General features: G+C 41.9%; 1 protein-coding gene across 7 annotated transcripts in view; it reads right to left on the reverse strand.

Moving 5' to 3' along the window:
• Window positions 1–21181, reverse strand: part of CACNA1A (calcium voltage-gated channel subunit alpha1 A) — a 363579-nt gene that overhangs the window by 27464 nt on the left and 314934 nt on the right. For 6 of the 7 annotated variants that reach the window (XM_073622743.1, XM_073622741.1, XM_073622739.1 and 3 more), the window contains 3 exons: window positions 19554–19667; window positions 8233–8271; window positions 1930–2128 (listed from right to left, as the gene is read on the reverse strand). In XM_073622743.1, the coding sequence (XP_073478844.1) occupies window positions 1930–2128; window positions 8233–8271; window positions 19554–19667 (352 nt within the window). The remainder of the gene's footprint in view (window positions 1–1929; window positions 2129–8232; window positions 8272–19553; window positions 19668–21181) is intronic. The other variant, XM_073622742.1, reaches the window with a different exon arrangement.

The raw sequence follows: 21181 nt of genomic DNA on the forward strand, positions 1-21181 counted from the left end.
TGATACAGTACTGTAATCTGTAAGATTACAGTATGCTGTATCTATACTGTGTGTTTCACTTTTGAATTTACCGCCGAACTCCGTCCCCGTGCGTCGCAACGCTCGCAGGGAACGGAGCTCGGCACTGTGAATCGAGCGAGACACAGCGGCTCGCCGATCACAGCGGGGAGACATCGCAGGAACCAGGGGACAAGGTAAGTATGCTCTTCCTGGATCCTGCGATGCAAGCCCGAGTCTGGCTCAGGGTTACCGCTTTTGGTATGAAAAATCCAACCCGAGCCAGACTCGGGAATACCGCCAGGGGGGTTAAGCTGAGTCCTAAATGGTTTTATGGGATTTCTTCAATTTTTTATTAGGAATTTTTTCACCTAAAAAAATCTTTAACCCATCATCAGTCAAAACAGGTCAGTGTTTGCAGAATAACTGGTGTTTATCACTGTATTCTCATGCATTATACATTCTAGGAGGAGTTCAACTGGTGGAGTCAATGGTAGAGAAGGTATTGAGTTTCTGGTAAAACGTAATAAAAGCATGCAATGCCAAGCAGCAGTTTCTGCAATCTACAAATCTAGAATACAAATGCAAGCCACACTTTTCACATATTTTTTTGTAAAAAATTTGGAAAACCATTTATCATTTTCCTTCCACTTCCCAATTATGTGCCACTTTGTGTTGGTCTATCACATAAAATACATTTACCTTTTTGGTTGAAACATGACAAAATGTGGAACTTTTTTAAGGGGTATGAATACTTTTTCAAGGCACTGTATCTTTTGAATATGTTATGCATAAACTGTACTGGATAATGATTAACGATAAGTTGTCATCTAATCTCACCAATACTCGAAATGTGTGTGCTCCGGAGATTCCCTCAGTGATGCTTTACCTCTTCTCTTTCCCTTCTTTTCTTCTGGTGACAACATTTCCACCTATTATATTTACAGCTATTTATTATAGTCACTTAGTATATTTACACTGTCGGATGTGGAAACAATTTTGTACTTTTAATTCACTATTACTTGATCCTATATGTAACTTTAGCATTTAACTGCCTATTGATTCTCATGTGAATACCCTAAAGCCGCGTACACACGAGCGGAATGTCCGACAGAAAAAGTCAGACGGAAGCTTTTCATCGTATATACAGATCGTGTGTAGGCCTTATCGGACTTCATTTTTCGAAAAATCTGACGGACCTAGAAATGAAACATGTTCTAAATATTTCCGACGGACCCAATTCCTATCGGGAAAACCGATAGTCTGTATGCTGGTCCGACGGACCAAAAAAAACGCATGCTCTGAAGCAAGTACGAGACGGAAGCTATTGACTACTGGCTATTGAACTTCCTCTTTCTAGTCCCGTCGTAAGTGTTGTACGTCACCGCGTTCTGGACGGTTGGACTTTGGTCAGACTTTGGGTTGACCGTGTGTAGGCAAGACCACTTGAATGGAATTCCGTCGGAGTTCCGTTGGAGAAACTGTCGGAGTTTATTACGACAGCTAAACCGGTCGTGTGTACGCGGCATTAGTGGAATTATGCTTGAGACTTTTTCATATTGATGTAATGTGCCTTCACTGTACTCAAAGTGTCTATTTTGTTATTTTCTTCCGTGACAAGGAAGCCTGTTTGGTACTTGAAACTTTAATTTAAAAAGTTTGGAATATAAAGGGTATTGTTTCTGAAAAGCCTCTATGAGAAAACCAGTTGAGCCAGTTGAGCCAATTGGCAACTGTATTTTCTTAGATTGTTGTGTAAATCACATAAAGAGTATATCTTAACAACTTTCACAATAAGACAATAAAAATATGCTTGTTGCACTCACAGTAACCAGTAAGTTACCACTAAAAAATGTAAATGCCAGATAACAGAATAATAGCAAAAAGTATTATTTTGAAGATATTTAGAAAATCTTCAGTTTTTTTACTTACCTGATTCTAGATCCACATAGCGTGTTAGGGATCTCTCAGACACTTGATGCCGCCTTTCTCTTCTGCGCTGCTGCCCATGGCGAGGGCCTTCATCGGGCGTGACCCTCTCCAACGAGTATTCATTTAGTCGGATGCCTTTAGACCGAGAATGACCAAGCATAGAGGCTGAACGTTTCATGGGACTTCCATCCACAATGGTCTGCAAGATTGATACACAGCTATGGTAACCACCAGCACACCAAATAAAAGATTGCGCCAGTCAATAGTTAAACTTTAATTTGACTGGCTTTAGCTATAATGTGTGAAGTAGCAGACAGGTGGTTGGGGTCTGTCCCACACTGGTCATCATTCTTTATCAGCCAGCACAAGGCAGGCCACAACTACTTGCCTGCAGCTTGAAGACACAGTTTGGCACTGTTCACACAACCAGTGGTGCAGAAGGTTCAACACATTATCTGGACATGCAGTACAACAGTCCTATTCCAAGGATGGTAAGGTACCCATTTATTGGTTAAAGATAGCCCACATATTCCTAATGAATACTGGTTGTTTTTTGTTTAGCTTTTAAACTAAATCACAGCTATCTTTAATTTTTTATTAAAAACTGGTTAATTTACTTTTCCTTTATTGTATCAACAAAGCTAGTTACTGGACTCATTGTCCATGAAGAAAAAAATACTACCTAGCAGCAAACCATTTTTCCAAATCATACTATTCAACCCGGGTCTGTTTTGTAGACTCATTTATAAGCAGCATTTTTCATTTTTCTTTAAAAAAAGGAACTGTCTGTACGTTCCAAGTGTGCATCCACTTAGATTTTCTCTTTTGTTCTTCGTCATTTCATTTACCAGTGCATGTTTGAATCTGATTGGTTGCTATGGGCCAACCATGACAGTACATTCCTTGGACTCTTGGATATATGAAGCCCAGTTGTATTGTACAAATGTCACTTAACACGTTAAACAATGTGTTTAAAGGAGAGCTGCAAGAAACATATTTTTATTGAGGGAAGCTTATATTAACAATGTGTAAAAGGCCATCAAAGTGGTCATGCTTTGTCCACCAAAGCCTTCAACGTTTCCATAGTGGTGTAGGTTCACTATGGACACCTTTGATCCCCCAGTGTCCACAGGTGTTAATGCAGTTTGGCTGCTTCAAAAATATTCGGGTAGTTAATATGTAGCCTTAAATATTTTTTTCATAAAATACAAATATTTTAGGTCAAAGAAGAATTGCAAAGTGCAAATGCTTTTTGTTATAGCTACATCAACTGTGAAGATCCAAGCTCAATGTGTTGACCACTGGGATAGCCAATCCCTAGCACCTCATGTTCTTTAAAGTGGTTGTAAATCTCAGACATGAAATATGAGAAAGACACATCCTTCTATAGTGTGTACTTGTCTCATTTAATAGAATTAAAGCCGGCCATAGGTTTGAACCATGTATTGCCAGACTGATTCAACCCAAGTTGATCTATCAATCAACTTGGGTACAAGTAGCCTGTTGGATTTTTCATGCGATTATTGCCAGTGGCTATAGCTGCTGGCAATAGTCATTGTGGGTTCTCACTGTCAGGAGAACACAATAGCTCCGCAGGAGGGATTCCCCCATCAACACAGTAATGCCACGTACACGCGATCGTAATTTTGGTCGGAAAAAGATATGACGGCTTTTCCGACGGGATTCCGCTCAAGCTTGCCTTGCATACACACAGTCACGCAAAAGTTCGCTGAACTTTCGACCGTCAAGAACGGGGTGATGTACAACACTACGATGAGCCGAGAAAATGAAGTTCAATGCTTCTGAGCATGTGTCGAATTGTTTCCGAGAATGCATAGGAATTTTACGCGTCGGAATTGTTACAGATGATCGCATTTTCGGATAGGAACTTTTTCTGACCGAAAAACAGAGAGGATGCTCTCAATCTTTTGCTGGCTGGAATTCGGCCAGCAAAAGTCCGATGGAGCATACACACGGTCGCATTTTCTGACCAAAAGCTCTCATCGGTCTTTTGCTAGCCGGAATTCTGATCGTGTGTACGTGGCATTAGTGTTTCAGGAAAGAAAATGGGCGGCTTTATTGTCATTTCTGTCTGTTGCTTTGTTCCTCTGCTATCAACATAAATGACTTCTGACAAGTTTTTCTGACACCAAGAGAAAAAAGGTGTCAGGGGAGGGATCTCCAGCACACAGTTTGTGTTTGACAGCCTCAGCTCTGTTCCTGTGGGCTGTGTGAAGCGGGGTGCAGGGGGGTGCGTGTAGGTCAGTTGCTAGACTCCCATGAAATAGGGGTTTAATCATTGCTGATGGGGTTTTAATCATTGCTAACATATCACACACAAAAAAAGGGATGCAACTTTTCTTACTAAAACCCAAAAACATTCTTTGTACAAATGTCAAAAGCATTCATGCAAACTGACCCAAGTTTCACTGTATGTTTTCAAATAGATTAACCCCGTGTCATCATTTTTATCTAGTGCCCAAAATGCTGTATATTTTCTCATTGAGGTATTTCAGAAAAACAGTACTGCATTTTGGCCACTAGATGGAGCTGATAATACAGGAGTTAATCTATTAGAAACCATACAGTGACATTTAGTTCAGCTTGCATGAATGTTTCTGACATTTGTGCAACAAATGTTTTATACAGTAAATAGACCCCCAAGACTAGTCATGTCATTATAGTAATGGCAGGCCCTCAATTCAAGTGTTAGAAAGTGCTAGAAAGCCTACATCAATGTCTACCGAAGCAAGTGGCTATCCACAGTATACCCACTTGCTTATATACAGCTGATTTGGAAAGAATTGTCATATATTTTGCAATATATACAGTATTTAACTGATTTAAAAAGGATTACCATCTGTAAATAAAACTTAAATTTTAGTTTAAATTGCCTTACCCTAAGATGAATTTACCTTCAGAAGTCTGATGTCCATAACATCTATTTTTTACTGCTGACTTACAGCACAGCAAATAGAAAAAGACAGTTGCAGCCATTCGGAAAAGGTGGGGTAATGTAATTGTACCTGGGCAGACTTCACTCCCCACCTATGGTCTGTCTTTTGAAGGTAAAGCCAATTTTTACACTGATTTTTCACAGCTGCTTTCTATGGATTACTGAAAAAGAGCAATTTCAGTAGACTACCTCTGTTTATAGGTACTGTTAAATGGAAAGTCATAGGGAATGTCAGAGCTCACTTTAGAGATACTGCTGCCTGAAGAATCTTCAGAATGCAACACTTCTGGATGTGTGAGATGATTTGTCCTTTTATAAGTGTTGCGGTTCCTGTTGATGCAGTATTGATATATAGGCCGGTGGATAGAATTTCTGAATGCAGAAGGCTACATCAAATACTCTGTCAGAAGTGTTGGATTCTTAATAATTTTCAGGCACTGATATCTCTTCAGTACAGGTTGGAGTGTGCTATTAGAGAGGTAAGTTTTAAAACAGGACTTCAGGGAAAGAAAAAATGCTTCCTTGCAGGTGGCTGCCCCAACACTACAAGAGTTAAATGCAAAAAAAAGTCCCACAGCCTCTTCTTTCATATTCTTCCATGGTCCCAAGTCCTTTGATGCCATCAAGTCCATTGCACAGCCCACAGCACTGCACTGGCTGTGAGGATGCCAAGGGGTAATCCCCTGCCGTAAATCAGCAAATGAGATTGCTGGCTGCTAGGATGGTGGATTGGGTAAGTTAAAGTGCTTTTTTCAGCCCCCTATACCAAATCAAGCATTTAACACGCGTGTCCATGAAAGGCAGCCGAATGCACAAATTTACATGAAAATACATATGTGTCTCTATGTTATGTGCATTCTTGTGCATACATAAACAAATGAATGGCAATTTTCATACAAATTCGAAGCTTAATTTTTCAGGCATATATATACACACTGTATTACCAAAAGTATTGGGACGCCTGCCTTTACACGCACCTGAACTTTTTTTCCAACGGATGTTGGCTCAAACTTGTCTTGCATACACACGGTCACACAAAGTTGTCGGAAAATCCGATCATTCTGAACGCGGTGACATAAAACACGTCGGGACTATAAACGGGGAAGTAGCCAATAGCTTTCATCTCTTTATTTATTCTGAGCATGCGTGGCACTTTGTGCATTGGATTTGTATACACACGGTCGGAAATTCCGACAACGGATTTTGTTGTCGGAAAATTTTATAGCCTGCTCTCTCTCTTGTGTGTCGGAAAATCCGATGGAAAATGTGTGATGGAGCCTACACACGGTCGGAATTTCCGACAACAAGGTCCTATCACACATTTTCCGTCGGAAAATCCGACCGTGTGTACGGGGCATAAGTCTGTAGGTTTCAATATTGAGTTGGCCCACCCTTTTCAGCTATAACAGCTTAAACTCTTCTGGGAAGGCTGCCATTAAAGTTCATGTGTGTGTAAAGGCAGGCATCCCAATACTTTTGGTAATATAGTGTATATCTATCTATCTATCTATCTATCTATCTATCTATCTATCTATCTATCTATCTATCTATCTATCTATCTATCTATCTATCTATCTATCTATCTATCTATCTATCTATCTATCTTTACTGTATATACTGCCTGAAAATGAAGCTTCGAATTTGTACGAAAATGGCCATTGCTTTGTTTACCCTGCCGTAGGGTTCAATATTGAGTTGGCCCACCCTTTGCAGCTATAACAGCTTCAGCTCTTCTTGGGAGGCTGTCCACAATGTTTTGGAGTGTGTGTATGGGAATGTTTGACCATTCTTCCAGATTTATGAGGTTAGGCACTGCTGGGGATGAGAAGGCCTGGCTTGCAGTCTTCGCTCTAATTTATCCCAAAGGTGTTCTATCGGGTTGAGGTCAGGACTCCACCCCAAACTCACTCATCCATGTCTTTATGGACCTTGCTTTGTGCACGGGTGTGCAGTCATGTTGGAACAAGAAGGGGTCATCCCCAAACTGTTCTCGCAAAGTTGGGAGCATGAAATTGTCCAAAATGTCTTGGTATGCTGACGCCTTAAGAGTTCCCTTCACTGGAACTAAGGGGCCAAGCCCAACCCCTGAAAAACAACCCCACACCATAATCCCTCCTCCACCAAATAATTTGGACCAGTGCACAAAGCAAGGTCCATAAAGACATGGATGAGCAAGTTTGGGGTGGAGGAACTTGACTGGCCTTCACAGAGTCCTGATCTCAACCTGACAGGACACCGTTTGGTTGCACTAGAGCAAAGACTGTGAGCCAGTGCCTGACCTCACAAATGCTCTTCTGGAAGAATGCTCCAACATTCCCATAGACACACTCCTAAACCTTGTGGACAGCCTTCCCAGAAGAGTTGAAGCTGTTATAGCTGCAAAGGGTGGACCAACACAATATTGAACTGTACAGACTAAGACTGGGATGTCATTAAAGTTCATGTGTGTGTAAAAGCAGGCGTCCCAATACTTTTGCCAATATAGTTTATACATTCTAACAGCAGAATCACTTTAAAGTAACTTTTGTAATTCCTTTATGTTATCCCATCAAACAGTACCCATGTATTGAGGCTGCCATAAGCTTTCTATTGCACCAGATATGGGTGGATTCTACTGAATAACTTTGAAACAGGCTTTGGGTTAGAGTTCCTGACTTTGCTAGCCATAGGGTTCTGACTTCAGCTTTCTATGAAATATAAGTGAAAAATCTGTCAAGGAGCATGCAATCCCTATGCACTGGCTGCTGCCAGGGGTTGTGATAGGAACTCCTGCACAGAGATTTCACTAGCCCTAGCCACCAGGTAGGGTTGCCACCTTTTCTTTTAGCCAAACACTTTAGCGGCCTGGAATACCTTTGGGTGCCCCCAAGGAGAGTAGTAATGCGGTGCACATAGCGTGCCGCAGCGAACAGTGGGTGTGGCCAAATTGCTCTGGTTGACATCATTGCCCTGCCCCCCAGTGATGCCAAACCTGCCCCCAGACAGCAGCCTACACCTCCCGGATGGCAACAGATTTGTGTGTGACTATCTTGGTTACTTGGGGAGCCACAGCCCAGTCTGAATAATGTGTCCGGGTTTCAGTCCGCCTGAGGCCCGGACACATGATTTAAAACCTGGACTGTCCGGGTGAATCCCAGACAGGTGGCAACCCTACCCCCAGGATATCCTTTTTTAAGGCAGTGCAGGTAATCTAAAGATGTTTAAAAGAGGAACAAACAGTAGAAAGACAGGAAGAAAACATAATGACAGTGTAGATAGAGAAACATGGGGTGTCAACAAAAGTCATAGATGGACAGAGAGAAGATAGGAGAGAGAGTGTTGGAGCATGGTGTAGAGGTGTTACATACACTGAGATTACTCCCTCTGGGTCGGGTTTTCCTTCGCTGCTACAGCAAGACAAGACAGAGAGGAGAAAGAGAAACAAGAGGAAGGGAGAATTCACAGGATGTACAGACACCATGGGGAGAGAGACAGAAGGACAGACAGCAGGGGGAGACACAGAGAGAAAGAACACAAGTTAACAGCAGTTAGACCCAAACACTTTAATTTCAACATGTCCATTCTGGAGGAAAATGACTACACGGAGTTGACACAACATAATAACCACAAGAGGAAGACGTGTTACAACAACGCAGCTTGTTCCTACAAGTTCCAGGTGACTGAGAAAAACAGGTTTACAGGCTGGACACAACCTTAAAGCAGAATTAAACCCATCCATTTTAACTGTTTCCCAAAACAGTTATAATCATTGCATGTCATGAACGATGATTGCCACGGCTGCTTCTGCTCTCAGCCAAACTGCCAAGCCATAAAACAGCTGGTGTCATAACCGATCACATGTGCAGTTCCATGGCAATGGAAGATCAAACATAGGCTAAGCTGGCAACTTCCTTGGCTCTAAAGGATGTGAGGGTTTAGATCTGCTTTAAGTAACAGATGAAAGCAATGAAAAATGCTGTGTGGAATGGAAAATAGGGAAATAGTGACAAGCATCGGCTCAAAAAAAAAAAATCAGAATAAAATTAAAACTGATATTTCAATGTGGCTAACTGCTGGCTAAGGCTGGCCATACATGGTGGAATGTCGAAAAAGTATTTTCTTTTGAAAATCAGAAAATTTGTGTGTTTTGTGATCCGATGGTGCCACCATTGATTTCGAAAATTGGGCCAACCAAGCCTTCAATTTCACCTCATGTTGCTACAGAAAAGAATTTTCGTGGCTGGGAATCTTCTTTTCTTTCCGGGAACTTTCGTTTCTTGCACATGCGCATTTCATTTCTTGCACGATCCTCCCATCATTGATTAGAAATTGTTCGTTTTTCAAAAAATTTCCAACATGTCCGATTACTCAAATTTGAGTGCCGCACGAAAAATCAGCTGTTGCCGCAACCCACTAATGGTGCGAAATCCCAACGGAAATTCTTACATAAGATTTTCGAAAGAAAATTCTTTTGAAATTCGACCCATGTATGGCCTGCCTAACTGTTAACATGCTGGCTAACTGTTAACATGCTGGCTAACTGAATCATCCATAGGCTTCCTTTACCTCTCTGCCCTCATCTGCAATGGAATATCACTCCTTTGGTTGAATTATTTTGAATATTTTTGAAGCAAATAAAATATCCAACAAATGGAGTGAAACACTCTATAATGGAAGTGGAAGGAGCTGGGAAATTAGCTGAAGTTCTAGAGCAGTGGTCTCCAAACTGTGGCCCGGGGGCCAGATGCGGCCCTTTGCTTGCCTTTATCCGGCCCTTGGGGCCCTATTCCTCCCACTGATGACAAGACTCTGCCATCTGACACCGACAACAGGGCACTATTTCTCCCACTGACACCAGTATCGTGTCCCTATTCCTCCCTATGATGACCGTGATGGGCCATTATTCCTCCTCCTAATACCAAATGTGGTGATATTTACTCCCACTGATGCCAGGAAAATTTTAATCCCACTGGTCAAAGTCCGGCCCTCCTAGAGTCTGAAGGACAATAAATCGGCCCTTTGTTTAGAAAGTTGGGAGACCCCTGTTCTAGAGAGATAAACAAATCAAGTGACTCAACCTATCTCCAAAAACGAAAATGGTCAAGACCAGCAGGGATGGAAATCGGCATTATAATGACTGGAGTCTGTTAGAAGTAGCTGGGTTTTTTAAATGGATGCTGAAATGACAACCGCTAAGAGCATCTGTAATACACAAGGACTGTGAAAAGTACAGTAAGTTGTGAAAAAACCCCCAGTAAACTGGAAGCAGGAGCAGTATATAAACTTCTCCAAATGCACAAGTCCTAGCTGAAAGTAACCGGTGTTCAAGGTTTCCTGGAAGTGTGCTTTTACATAACTGTTAAGATTGACTTGCACTTTGCCCGTTCTGCCCCCTGGTATACGTATGTCACATATCCCAGTAGGCTTAGACTTTCATTGAGAAAAGAAGAGGGGGCGGGGCCTAGCAGTATGTCATTGGAAAGCGGCCGTCTGAACCAGGAAGAGCCGGCAGCGTTCCGATGACTTCACCAGAGAAGATGGGCCTGATTGGGGGCAGAAGAGAAATGGATCTCACCAGTACAACGCTGGATCCGCTGGGCAGGTAAGTACTTTTTGTGCAGGACTGGCAAAAAAGGTGATGGGTGAAAAAAAAAAAATGTGGGAGAGGACAGAGTGAAGGACCATTTAAAGAGAGAGTTCATTTTAACCACTTTACGTCCAGTGTAGCTGTATATATACGACCTGGACTTAGTGTTAGAAAAGCAAATATTCATTTTCTTTTCTAACACACCTGGGTGGGCTCCAAGCGCAATGCTCTGTGCCACGAGCCCACCCTATTTTGAAGCCTATTGGAGCCTCTGGCTCTCATCAGGTGCTTCAAAAAACTACACCCCCGCTGCTGTAATTCATGCGCCCGGTGTCCTGAAAGGGGGTGACAGCGGCGATAAAAAGGGGAGGCGGCACCCGTGCGCCCTTGATGGATGGGCCGCCCCTGTTCGGCAGGGGCCGGCTGAATTTCGATCCATGTGTGGGAAGGCTGGTTGTACAGAAGTTGATCTACCAATCAATTTCTGTTCAACCAGCCTGTTGGAAAATTTCCACATGATCAGCGCCGCTCGTTATAGTTGGCAGTGCTGATCAGTGTTTTCAGATGGTGGGGAAGTCTCCCTGCTGTCAGAATACAATACCATAGTGGGGGTGATCCCTCCATCCACATTGAGTGTGTGGATGGGGGAACCAAGGATTTTTTTTCTGCTCAACCTGCGGTTTCATTGACAACTGAGAGGATTCCCCTCACTTTATAGATATTTCCTCTCACTTCCGTCTGTATCTCTGAGAAAGTTGAGGGGAAACTCCCCTATTGAGAGAAAGAGAGCAACAAATAAAAAAGACACTTTCATGAATGAAAAAAATACTAAGCAGTAAAGTTATCCCAATTTTTTGTATAATGTGAAAGAGGATGTTACGCCGAGTAAATAGATACCTAACATGTCATGCTTTGAAATTGCACACACTCGTGGAATGGCGACAAACTATTGTACCTAAGAATCTCCATAGGCGACACTTTAAAATTTTTTATTGGTTACCAGGTTAGAGATATAGAGGAGATCTGGTACTAGAATTATTGCTCTCACTCTGACGATTGTGGTGATACCTCACATGTGTGATTTGAACACCGTTTACATATGCGAGAGCAACTTACGCATGCGTTTTCTTTACTGCGCGAGCACGCGGGGAGGGGGCACTTTAAAAAAAAAAATGTTTTTCTTATTTATTTGTTTTTATTTTTTTTACATGTCCCTTTAAAAAAAACTCTGACCACTTTTATTGCTGTCACAAGGAATGTAAACATCCCATGTGACAGTAATAGGTGGTGACAGGTACTGGAGGGAGCTTAAAGACCCCAGATCCCTCCTTTGCACTTAAAAGTATTCAGATCACCAAAAACTGAGATTCTGAATACTGTATTTGCCGGATTGTGGATTGGGACTTCAGGTGGCATCACCCTGGTATAACCCCTTCAAGGCGAGGCCGCATATGTGCGTACGGTCGGCACTAGGGGGTTATGAACGTATTGGGGACATCATTACATAGACTGTACAAAGAGCAGAGTGGGAGGGACTACAGGCTACCTGCAGAAAATGACAGGAGGGGGCAAATAAAAAAAACAGTCACTATGCACGGGGAGAGAGAGCAGCAGCGACTGGTCTCTATTACAGGAAGCTCCTACACAATCACACTGGATTACTGCACAGATATGGAAGAAATACATGAAGCACACCAAGATTCAATTAAGAATACACATGTCAAAAATTCAGGTGCCCGTGGTTCTATTGGAACGTATCACATACTCTCGGGAGTATGAGACGCTGCTTACTGGTGACGAGTAATACCAGTAAAGCCTATCTTTGTATCTCCATAGCTGGGGATCGGGCACTGAGGCTCTGGGATCCGCTTCCATTTTCCTCCCCCCTCTTCTTTCCTTTTTTCCCCTCCCTTTTTCTTCTTCCTATACTCTTTCTCTCCTACACCTCTGAGGCGGGGAACTCGCATCCAATTCAAAATAGCAGGAGATTTTGACTGGCTCCCTATGGGGCCGGTTCACATATCTCCGCTGCGGCTCCAGTGCGAATTTGCACAGGAGCCCTGTGCGTCTTTTGGTCCTTTTCAGGTCCGAACTCAGCCAAAAATTCGGGCTGAAATCGGACCTGAAACGGTGAACCAGGACGCACCGGACCCTTGCTGTGAGCCACATGTGATGATGGTGTCAACCCAACCTTAGGTGTCCGTTTATGAAGCAGTGATCAGCGGTGATCCCGAGGATCACCGCTGATCACAGTCCATAAACAGTTTATGAAACAGTGATAATCGGGGGAGAACATGTTTGAACTTGTTCTCCCGCCGATTATTTCTACACGCGGAGAATTCTCATGAATGACACAGTAACGGCCAGTTTATGAAGCGGTGATCTCACCGCTTCACTGGCGATCTGAGTCAGAATTCACACTCCCAGGTTCACCAGCTCAGAGGTGGTGAATCGGGGAGTGAAGAGGAAATCTGGGGGGATCTGAGGGGGAAGGAGGAAGATTTTTAACTTCCTTATGCCTCGTTCAGACCCCCCAACACTGTAAGCATGTCCCCCTGTTATATTTATGTGTATACATATATATACATATATACATATAATGTGTATATGTATATATATATAATGTGTGTGTATATACATGTATATATAATGTGTGTGTGTGTATACATATGTATATAATGTAGGGGGACTCATTATTTTATTAACATTAATCGTCTGTGTATTGAGCGGTGATAATTTATTACTGCTTAATAAACTGACATCTCTGTATTTCTGGTGCTGTAATCTCATAAAGTCTCACGAGATTCCAGTATCAGGGGCCGTTCTCCACTGTTTGAAGCATTTGTAGATCTCTTCACTCCTCCGAAGGTGAAGCGATCTACAAAGCTTCATAAACAGGCACACAGAGGAGAAAAATCTTCACTGTGAATGCCGGAGAATGAAGCAGTGAATAGATTTCACTGCTTCATAAACGGACACCTATCTCTCTTCTCCTTCACTGGGTTTCTATGTATGCTCTACTTTACAGTTGAGCATAGGGTTGCCACCTCATCCCTTTAAACCCGAACACATATGAATTACTCAGGTTCTGAGGCTAATTTAATGCAGATAAGGCACCAAGTGAGTTTAATTACATCCTTAATCAGCCACAGAGCCTGTGTAATTAATATGTGTTTGGTTTTAAAGGGATGAAGTGGCAACTCTAGTAAGGCGGGAGTCTGGTCGACAACTAGTCTACCCATGCTGACCATCAAGAAAAGACAGATTGGATGTATTATATACCTGAAATGAATGATTAACACAAATGTTTCTACATGTATCTAACCCCCCCCCTTGGAGTCTTTCTGTTTGCAAACTGTTGCTGATTCTGGGCTCTCCGCCATGTTATCTTGAAAAAATTAAATAAAGAATTAAAAAAAAAAAAAAAATATATATATATATATATATATATACATGCCTCTTGTATTTAGACAATGTTTTCTTATCCCTGAGTTCAGCTTTAACTGAATTGCTTGGAATGCACAATACGGGCATTTTGTAGAATGCCCTGAAATGCATAGCTAGGAACAGGTCCTACCGAAAGCAATGCCCATTGTGAATGAACCCTTGCTACATTCTGATGCTGACCAAACCCCCACTGGCCCCCAGATGACCACAAGTCAAAGATGTTCCACTTTATTAACAAAAAGTAGAAGACTCTGTTAGGTCACCTTAACAGGTCCGTTAGCTGTTATTCACCGCCGCTATTTGCATGCACCTGTTATTCCAGCCACAAGAATCCGCTGCGTTTGCGACTAAATGGCCATGTGAAGGAGGCCTTAACAAGTAGTCAACTAGCATCTCATCAGTGCTTTATAAGATACAGTAAAGTTACAAAAAAAAAAAGTTTTATAACCAAGTACAATGATAGTAAAAGTATTGATAATCTAATTTTTGTACGACTTCTTAAGAAGATGTACATGCAGCCATGGAATGCAATGCTTTTTATGTACATTAATGTGTTTGCAATGAATAGCGATTATTATATGTTTATGGAAGGTCGTGATTTCAAAGCTTTGCCTTAATGTCAAATATGTTCAATGCAGCTCATGCAAGAGTGAACCAGAAGCTCCATCTATCCAGCATGTAAAACAGACTAGAAATAATCTCTATTATCCTGGATTGTATTTTTAATGCAGCATTTCTAACATTGTACAAAAATAAGGAATCACATGATATGCAGAAACCTTTCATTATAGCTAATAGTATTTCATAGCAGAACTCCAGTCAAACAGCTAAAACAAAGCTACAATCAAATAGGTGATCCTTTAATTTGCTATATATTTTTTTTTTTATTTTCACCCATTGTCACAATATACTGTATATTCAGAGAGTGACCCGTAGTTCTAAACTTCTCGTTTTATCTCCCAGCTCCAGCCTGCTATCTAAAACCAAAATCAAAAAATATAATATATTGCAGTCCTTAGATGTGGTCCTATATTGCACCAGTCCTTAGATTTGCGGGTATACAAGAAAAAGAACCGCTGCTCCAGGTATATGAAGCAAGACTAGTTGGAATATCTCATGGAGTGCCAGCCCCAGCCCGCCTCCGTGGGAAACTTGGAAAAAAAAGAAAGAAATGGCTGCACATCCAGAACTCCCGATTGCCTTTTATTGTTCACAAAGATAACACCAAAGAGTCCAAACTGTGGTCACGTAGACGCGTTTCACACATACATCTTGTGCTTAATCATTACCATAATGATTAAGCACAAGATGTATGTGTGAAACGCGTCTACGTGACCACAGTTTGGTGTCTTTGGTGTTATCTTTGTGAACAATAAAAGGCAATAGGGAGTTCTGGATGTGCAGCCATTTCTTTCTTCTTTTCCTTAGATTTGCGGGCTGCATTGGTTTCCATTTTTCAGGCAAAGGACAGTTTCAGCAAGCATCTAAATATCGGTTGATCTTGCCAGAAATGCAGTATCCTTGTCACTTCTTGTGAGCTAGACTGAAAGCACAAACACTTTTCTTTTCCATATGCACACTGCTAATCCCACCACCCCCTGGGTAATGGAGACGAAAAGAGGAAGACATATTTGAAGTCCAGTTTGGGTGACAACCAAGACTCCCTCCATGATTAGGCTGGCCATACAGTATACAATTTTCTTTAGATTTACCTTCAACTATGTAATGCAAAGGCCTGACTGATTGCATACAAATTGAAAGTGTTTAGGTTTGACCTTAAAGTATACGTTTTTGGTAAATCTAAAGGAAAATTGTACAAAATTGTATAATGTATGGCCGGCCTTAGTGAGTGAGCCTAGCCACCTAGGGACAGCGTGTACTATTTGTGACATCACCAGGTTAAAATAAAGGAAATTATTTTGAAAAAAAGAAAACAAATGCATCCACCGCATTTAAGGACTGGTAAGCTGCATTATGATAAATGTTTGTTTTTGGGTTTAGATTCACTATAACCTTACTGGTGGGGTTTTCCTTGTACTCTGTCCCACCTATAAGCCTACTTAGAAGTAGGCAGTTTATTGGGGTGACAACACTGCAGTGTAAAACCCCATACACACTATTTGGTTTTCTGCAGATTTTTGTCTTCAGATTTACCAAAACCATGTAGTGCAAGGGCTTGCCTGATTGCATACAAATTTAAACTCTTATGCCCCGTACACACGAGGATTTTCCGTCGGAAAAAACTTGGATGGTTTTTCCGACGGAATTCCGCTCAAGCTTACCTTGCATACACACGGTCACTCAAAAGTTCTCTGAACTTTCGACAGTCAAGAACGCGGTGACGTACAACACTACGATGAGCCGAGAAAATGAAGTTCAATGCTTCCGAGCATGCGTCGAATTGTTTCTGAGCATGCGTAGGAATTTTGTGCATCGGAATATGTACAGACGATCGCATTTTTGGATAGGAACTTTTCCCTACCAAAAAATAGAGAACATGCTCTCAATCTTTGCTGGCTGGAATTCCACAAGCAAAAGACCGATGGAGCATACACACGGTCGCATCTTCCGACAAAGAGTTCTCATCGGAGTTTTGCTGGCGGAATTTCCGATCGCGTGTTTCGCGGCATTAGAGTTTGACCTCATATTATATGGTTTTGGTAAATCTGAAGACAAAAATCTGCAGAATTTCTGCTCTCAGTCCAAATTTTATTAAGTAGGGGACTGTAGATTCCAGATAACAATAGTTTTAAATACATTTAATGATTTTTATTGAATAAATAACTTGAAACACATGATCATTTTTTATATTTGTCTGGAGTTCCACTTACTGTTTTCATATACCATGCGCAGATTGTCACCAATGCCCATCTCCCAATCTGGTACAACTAAGGGTCAGTTCCCACTACATATTCCCATAAATAATGTTATTGTACAGCACGTGAGCCCCAGTTGTAAACAGAACTTGTGGCTCACATACATAGGGTGCATCTGGAAAGTATTCACATCGCTTCACTTTTTCCATATTTTGTTATGTTACAGCCTTATTCCAAAATGGATTGAAATGGATTCATAATTTTCCTCCAAATTCTAAAACAATACCCCATAATGACAACGTGAAAGAAGTTTGTTTGAAATCAATGCAAATGTATTAAAAAACAAAAAAAAACAAAACAAAATCCCATGTACGTAAGTATTCACAACATTTGCTCAATACTTTGTTTGAGAACCTTTGGCACCAATTACAGCCTCAAGTCTTTTTGAGTATGATGCTACACGCTTGGCACACCTATTTTTGGGTAGTTTCTCCCATTCTTCTTTGCAGGACCTCCCAAACTCCATCAGGTTGAATAGGGAGCGATGGTGCACAGCCATCTTCAGATCTCTCTAGAGTAGTTCAATCGGGTTCAAGTCTTTGTTCTGGCTGGGTCACTCAAGGACATTCACAGAGTTGTCCCGTAGCCACTTCTTTGATATCTTGGCTGTGTGCTTAGGGTCGTTTACCTGTTGGAAGAAGAACCTTCGCCCCAGTCTGAGGTCCAGAGTGCTCTGGAGCAGGTTTTCATCGAGGATGTCTCTGTACATCGCTGCTTTCATCTTTCCCTCGATCCTGACTAGTCTCCCAGTTCCTGTTGCTAAAAACATCCCCACAGCATGATGCTGTCACCAACATGCTTCACTGTAGGGATGGCATTGGCCAGGTGATGAGCGGTGCCTGGTTTCCTCCAGACATGATGCTTGCCATTCAGGCCAAAGAGTTCAATCTTTGTTTCATCAGACCAGAGAATTTTGTTTCTCATGGTCTGAGAGTCCTTCAGGTGCCTTTTGGCAAACTCCAGATGGGCGGTCATGTGCCTTTTACTGAGGAGTGGCTTCCGTCTGGCCACTCTACCATACAGGCCTGATTGGTGGAGTGCTGTAGAGATAGTTGTTCTTCTGGAAAGTTCTCCTCTCTCCACAGAGAAACGCTGGAGCTTTGTCAAAGTGACCATCAGGTTCTTGGTCAACTGCCTGACTAAGGTCCTTCTCTCCCGATCGTTCAGTTTGGCCAGGCGGAGTCCTGGAGGTTCCAAACTTCTTCCATTTACGGATGATGGAGGCCACTGTGCTCATTGGGACCTTCAGTGCTGCAGAAATGTTTCTGTACCCTTCCCCAGATCTGTGCCTCGATACAATCCTGTCTCGGAGGTCTACAGACAATTCCTTGGTCTTCATGGCTTGGTTTGTGCTCTGACATGCACTGTAAACTGTTGGACCTTATATAGACAGGTGTGTACCTTTGCAAATTAAGTCCAATCAACTGAATTTACCACAGATGGACTCCAATCAAGTTATAGAAACATTTCAAGGATGATCAGTGGACACAGGATGCGCCTGAGCTCAGTTTTGAGTGTCATGGCAAAGGCTGTGAATACTTATGTACATGGGATTTATTTTTGTTTTTTATTTTTAATACATTTGCAAAGATTTCAAACAAACTTCTTTCCCATTGTCATTATGGGATATTGTTTGTAGAATTTTGAGGAAAATAATTAATTTAGTCCATTTTAGAATCAGGCTGTAACATTACAAAATGTGGAAAAAGTGAAGCGATGTGAATACTTTCCGGGTGCACTGTACATGGAACAGAGTACAACTAAAGGTTACAGTATGACTAAAGAAAAACTTTTTTTTAGATTTGGACAGAGTAACAAAAGGATAAAACCACTGTCAAGTTTTTATTTCTGTCTATTTCCCTGTTAAGGAAATTCATTTGTCCTGACCACCATTGTCACCAGGAATGATGAAGCTTAGGGTAGATCCAAAATTTTGAGATGCCACCAGAGCAAGAATTGAGGGGTAACTTTTCAAAGAGAATACTTGTTCCTGTGACAACTTAAGCTGGCCATAGATCACCTATTAGCCATGGATCACACAAGGGCGGCTTTGAATTCACGCTACTTCAGCGCCATTTCAAATCCGAAGATCAGTGCGATTTTGATCTGCTTTTTTATTGTGGCTTGCAACTTCACTTAACAGAAGTCCATGCAAGTCACAATGGAACTGCAGAAAAGCAGTACATGAACCCTTTTCAAGGTCACTGCGACTTGAGTCGCAACGACTTGAATGGTTCCATTGCCGAAAATAAGGTAATAAAGTAATACATTTTTATTTTGCAAGGGAATTTTTTCCTGCACGCGACTGGATATATATATATATATATATATATATATATATATATATATACTGTATATATATTTATTTATTTATTTATTGCAACGTTCATTTTTTTTTCAAGTGAAAATTACCTTGCAAAGTGAAAATTCACTTTGCTAAGTGAACAGCTGAAACACCTTTGGTAAATCAACCCCATAGTGTGAATGAGACCTCAAGGATATAGTAATTTGATACAATGACAATTTAGTTAAAATATCATATTTTTAAGAAGTCTTTTGCATTGGTAAACTGCATGGAGTGTTTATATGGTTTTTGGTTTGTTTAAAATAGTTATTAAGAATATATAAAGGCCAGGAAACAAATCCTCAATTCTCAAATGATTTCATTAGCTGTGGCTATAATTTTTTTACTATGTTAGTTTCCACCATGAAACAATATATTTTGTAACGTGGCTGTGTCATGGTAAACAAGAACTTGGAATCAGGAGGAAGTACTTACCTGGTTGTCAGCAGGTAGTCGTGGCATTGAGGCAGCTCTGCCATGCCCTTCTATAACAAGATATTGTTCACTGTCTGAGTAACCATCTCGACTCATCTCGGTCATCTCCACCAGCTGTGAATATAGACAGAGTCATTTTTACAAAACAAGATCTTTTTTTAGAAACAGGGCCAGGACATGGGGAAGTGGGGGGCAACAGGAGGGGCAGGTGCCCTGGGTGCAGTGTTTTCATGTAAGGAGGGGGCATTGTGAAGCAAGCTGCATCCTCCCCAAACTTGCCTGCCACCTCTTCAGCGCTGACTCAGCCACCATTTACTCTGCCACCTACAGCCTGCCATCTCTGCTTTCAGAGAACAGGAATTTTATAGAAAGACACTTGTGCTTTTACAACATATGGCCACGCATGCCCACCCATGAATGCCCACATCTTCAGGACAGCAGTGAGTTACTGTGGATGGGGGCTGCATTGTCTGGAAATGTGAGGGGAGCTGCATTGTTTGTATATTTGAGGAGGGGTCTATACTAAATGTGTGAGAGAGAGGGGGGTTTCATTGTTTGCATGTGTGAGGAGGGGGGCTGCATTGTTTGAGGAGGGGGCTATGCTATTTGACTTTTTTAGGAGGAAGCCACACTGTATATATGTGTGAGGGGGTTCACCAAGATTTTTTTTCTTTAATTATTATGATTATTATTATTACATTCTGTATTTATTTAGCACTGAGAAATTACAAAGCACCTTACATTAGACTTTAGAATTTACATTAGAATTAATGTCCAGGGCACTTTTAATGCAGTCTAGTTGCTCTCAAAGTGCCCGTTGTATCTGGGGTGCTCTACATACAGGGTTCAGGAGTGCATTATGTACAGAGTTCAGGGGTGTGCTTAGTACAGAGTGCGGGGTTTAGGGATGCGCTATGCACAGTGTGCAACCACAACCCTGCCCCCCCCCCGCTCCAAGCTTCCTCCCATCTCTCTCTTCTACCCAGCCCAGTTCTAATATCTCCCTATGTAAGCGGTTCTACTACCCATGTATTCAGCTCTATTACCTCTCTGTGTAGGCAGCTCTGCTTTGCAGGGAGATTGTTCACTTTCTCAGATTCTGGAGATCTGTCCCCGCAGTGAGTGCATGCAGGGATCTGTTAGACCAAGGTGCCGCTAAGAGCAAAGCTGTCCCTTATAAATGCTAAAGGCTTCTGTGTTTACAAGTGACAGCGGGATCAGAACGTGAGAGCTGAAGGTGGCGTAATGGAGTTCCACTATGTTCCAGTTGCAAAACTGGATGGGAGGGCCACATGCCAAAGCCTGGTGGGCCGGATTCGGCCACGGGCCTTGTGTTTGATATATGAGCTCTAGAAAAATGGTCAGAAGACAATCATATTTGTACTGATGGAGGAAACCAAAACATCAGGTCTCCCAAACAGGGTCACGGACCTGAAACATGCTTGAAAGCAGAGAGCAGAGGGTGAGAGCTGAAGGTGGGGTACTGGAGTTCCACTATGTTCCAGCTGTAAAACTGGGTGGGAGGGCCACATGCCAAAGCCTGGAGGGCCGGATTCGGGTCACGGGCCTTGTGTTTGATATATGCGCTCTAGGAAACTTTAGTCAGAAGACAATCATGTCTTGTACTG

Source organism: Aquarana catesbeiana, linkage group LG03, assembly GCF_042186555.1.
Source record: "Aquarana catesbeiana isolate 2022-GZ linkage group LG03, ASM4218655v1, whole genome shotgun sequence".
Classification (NCBI taxonomy): Eukaryota; Metazoa; Chordata; class Amphibia; order Anura; family Ranidae; genus Aquarana; species Aquarana catesbeiana.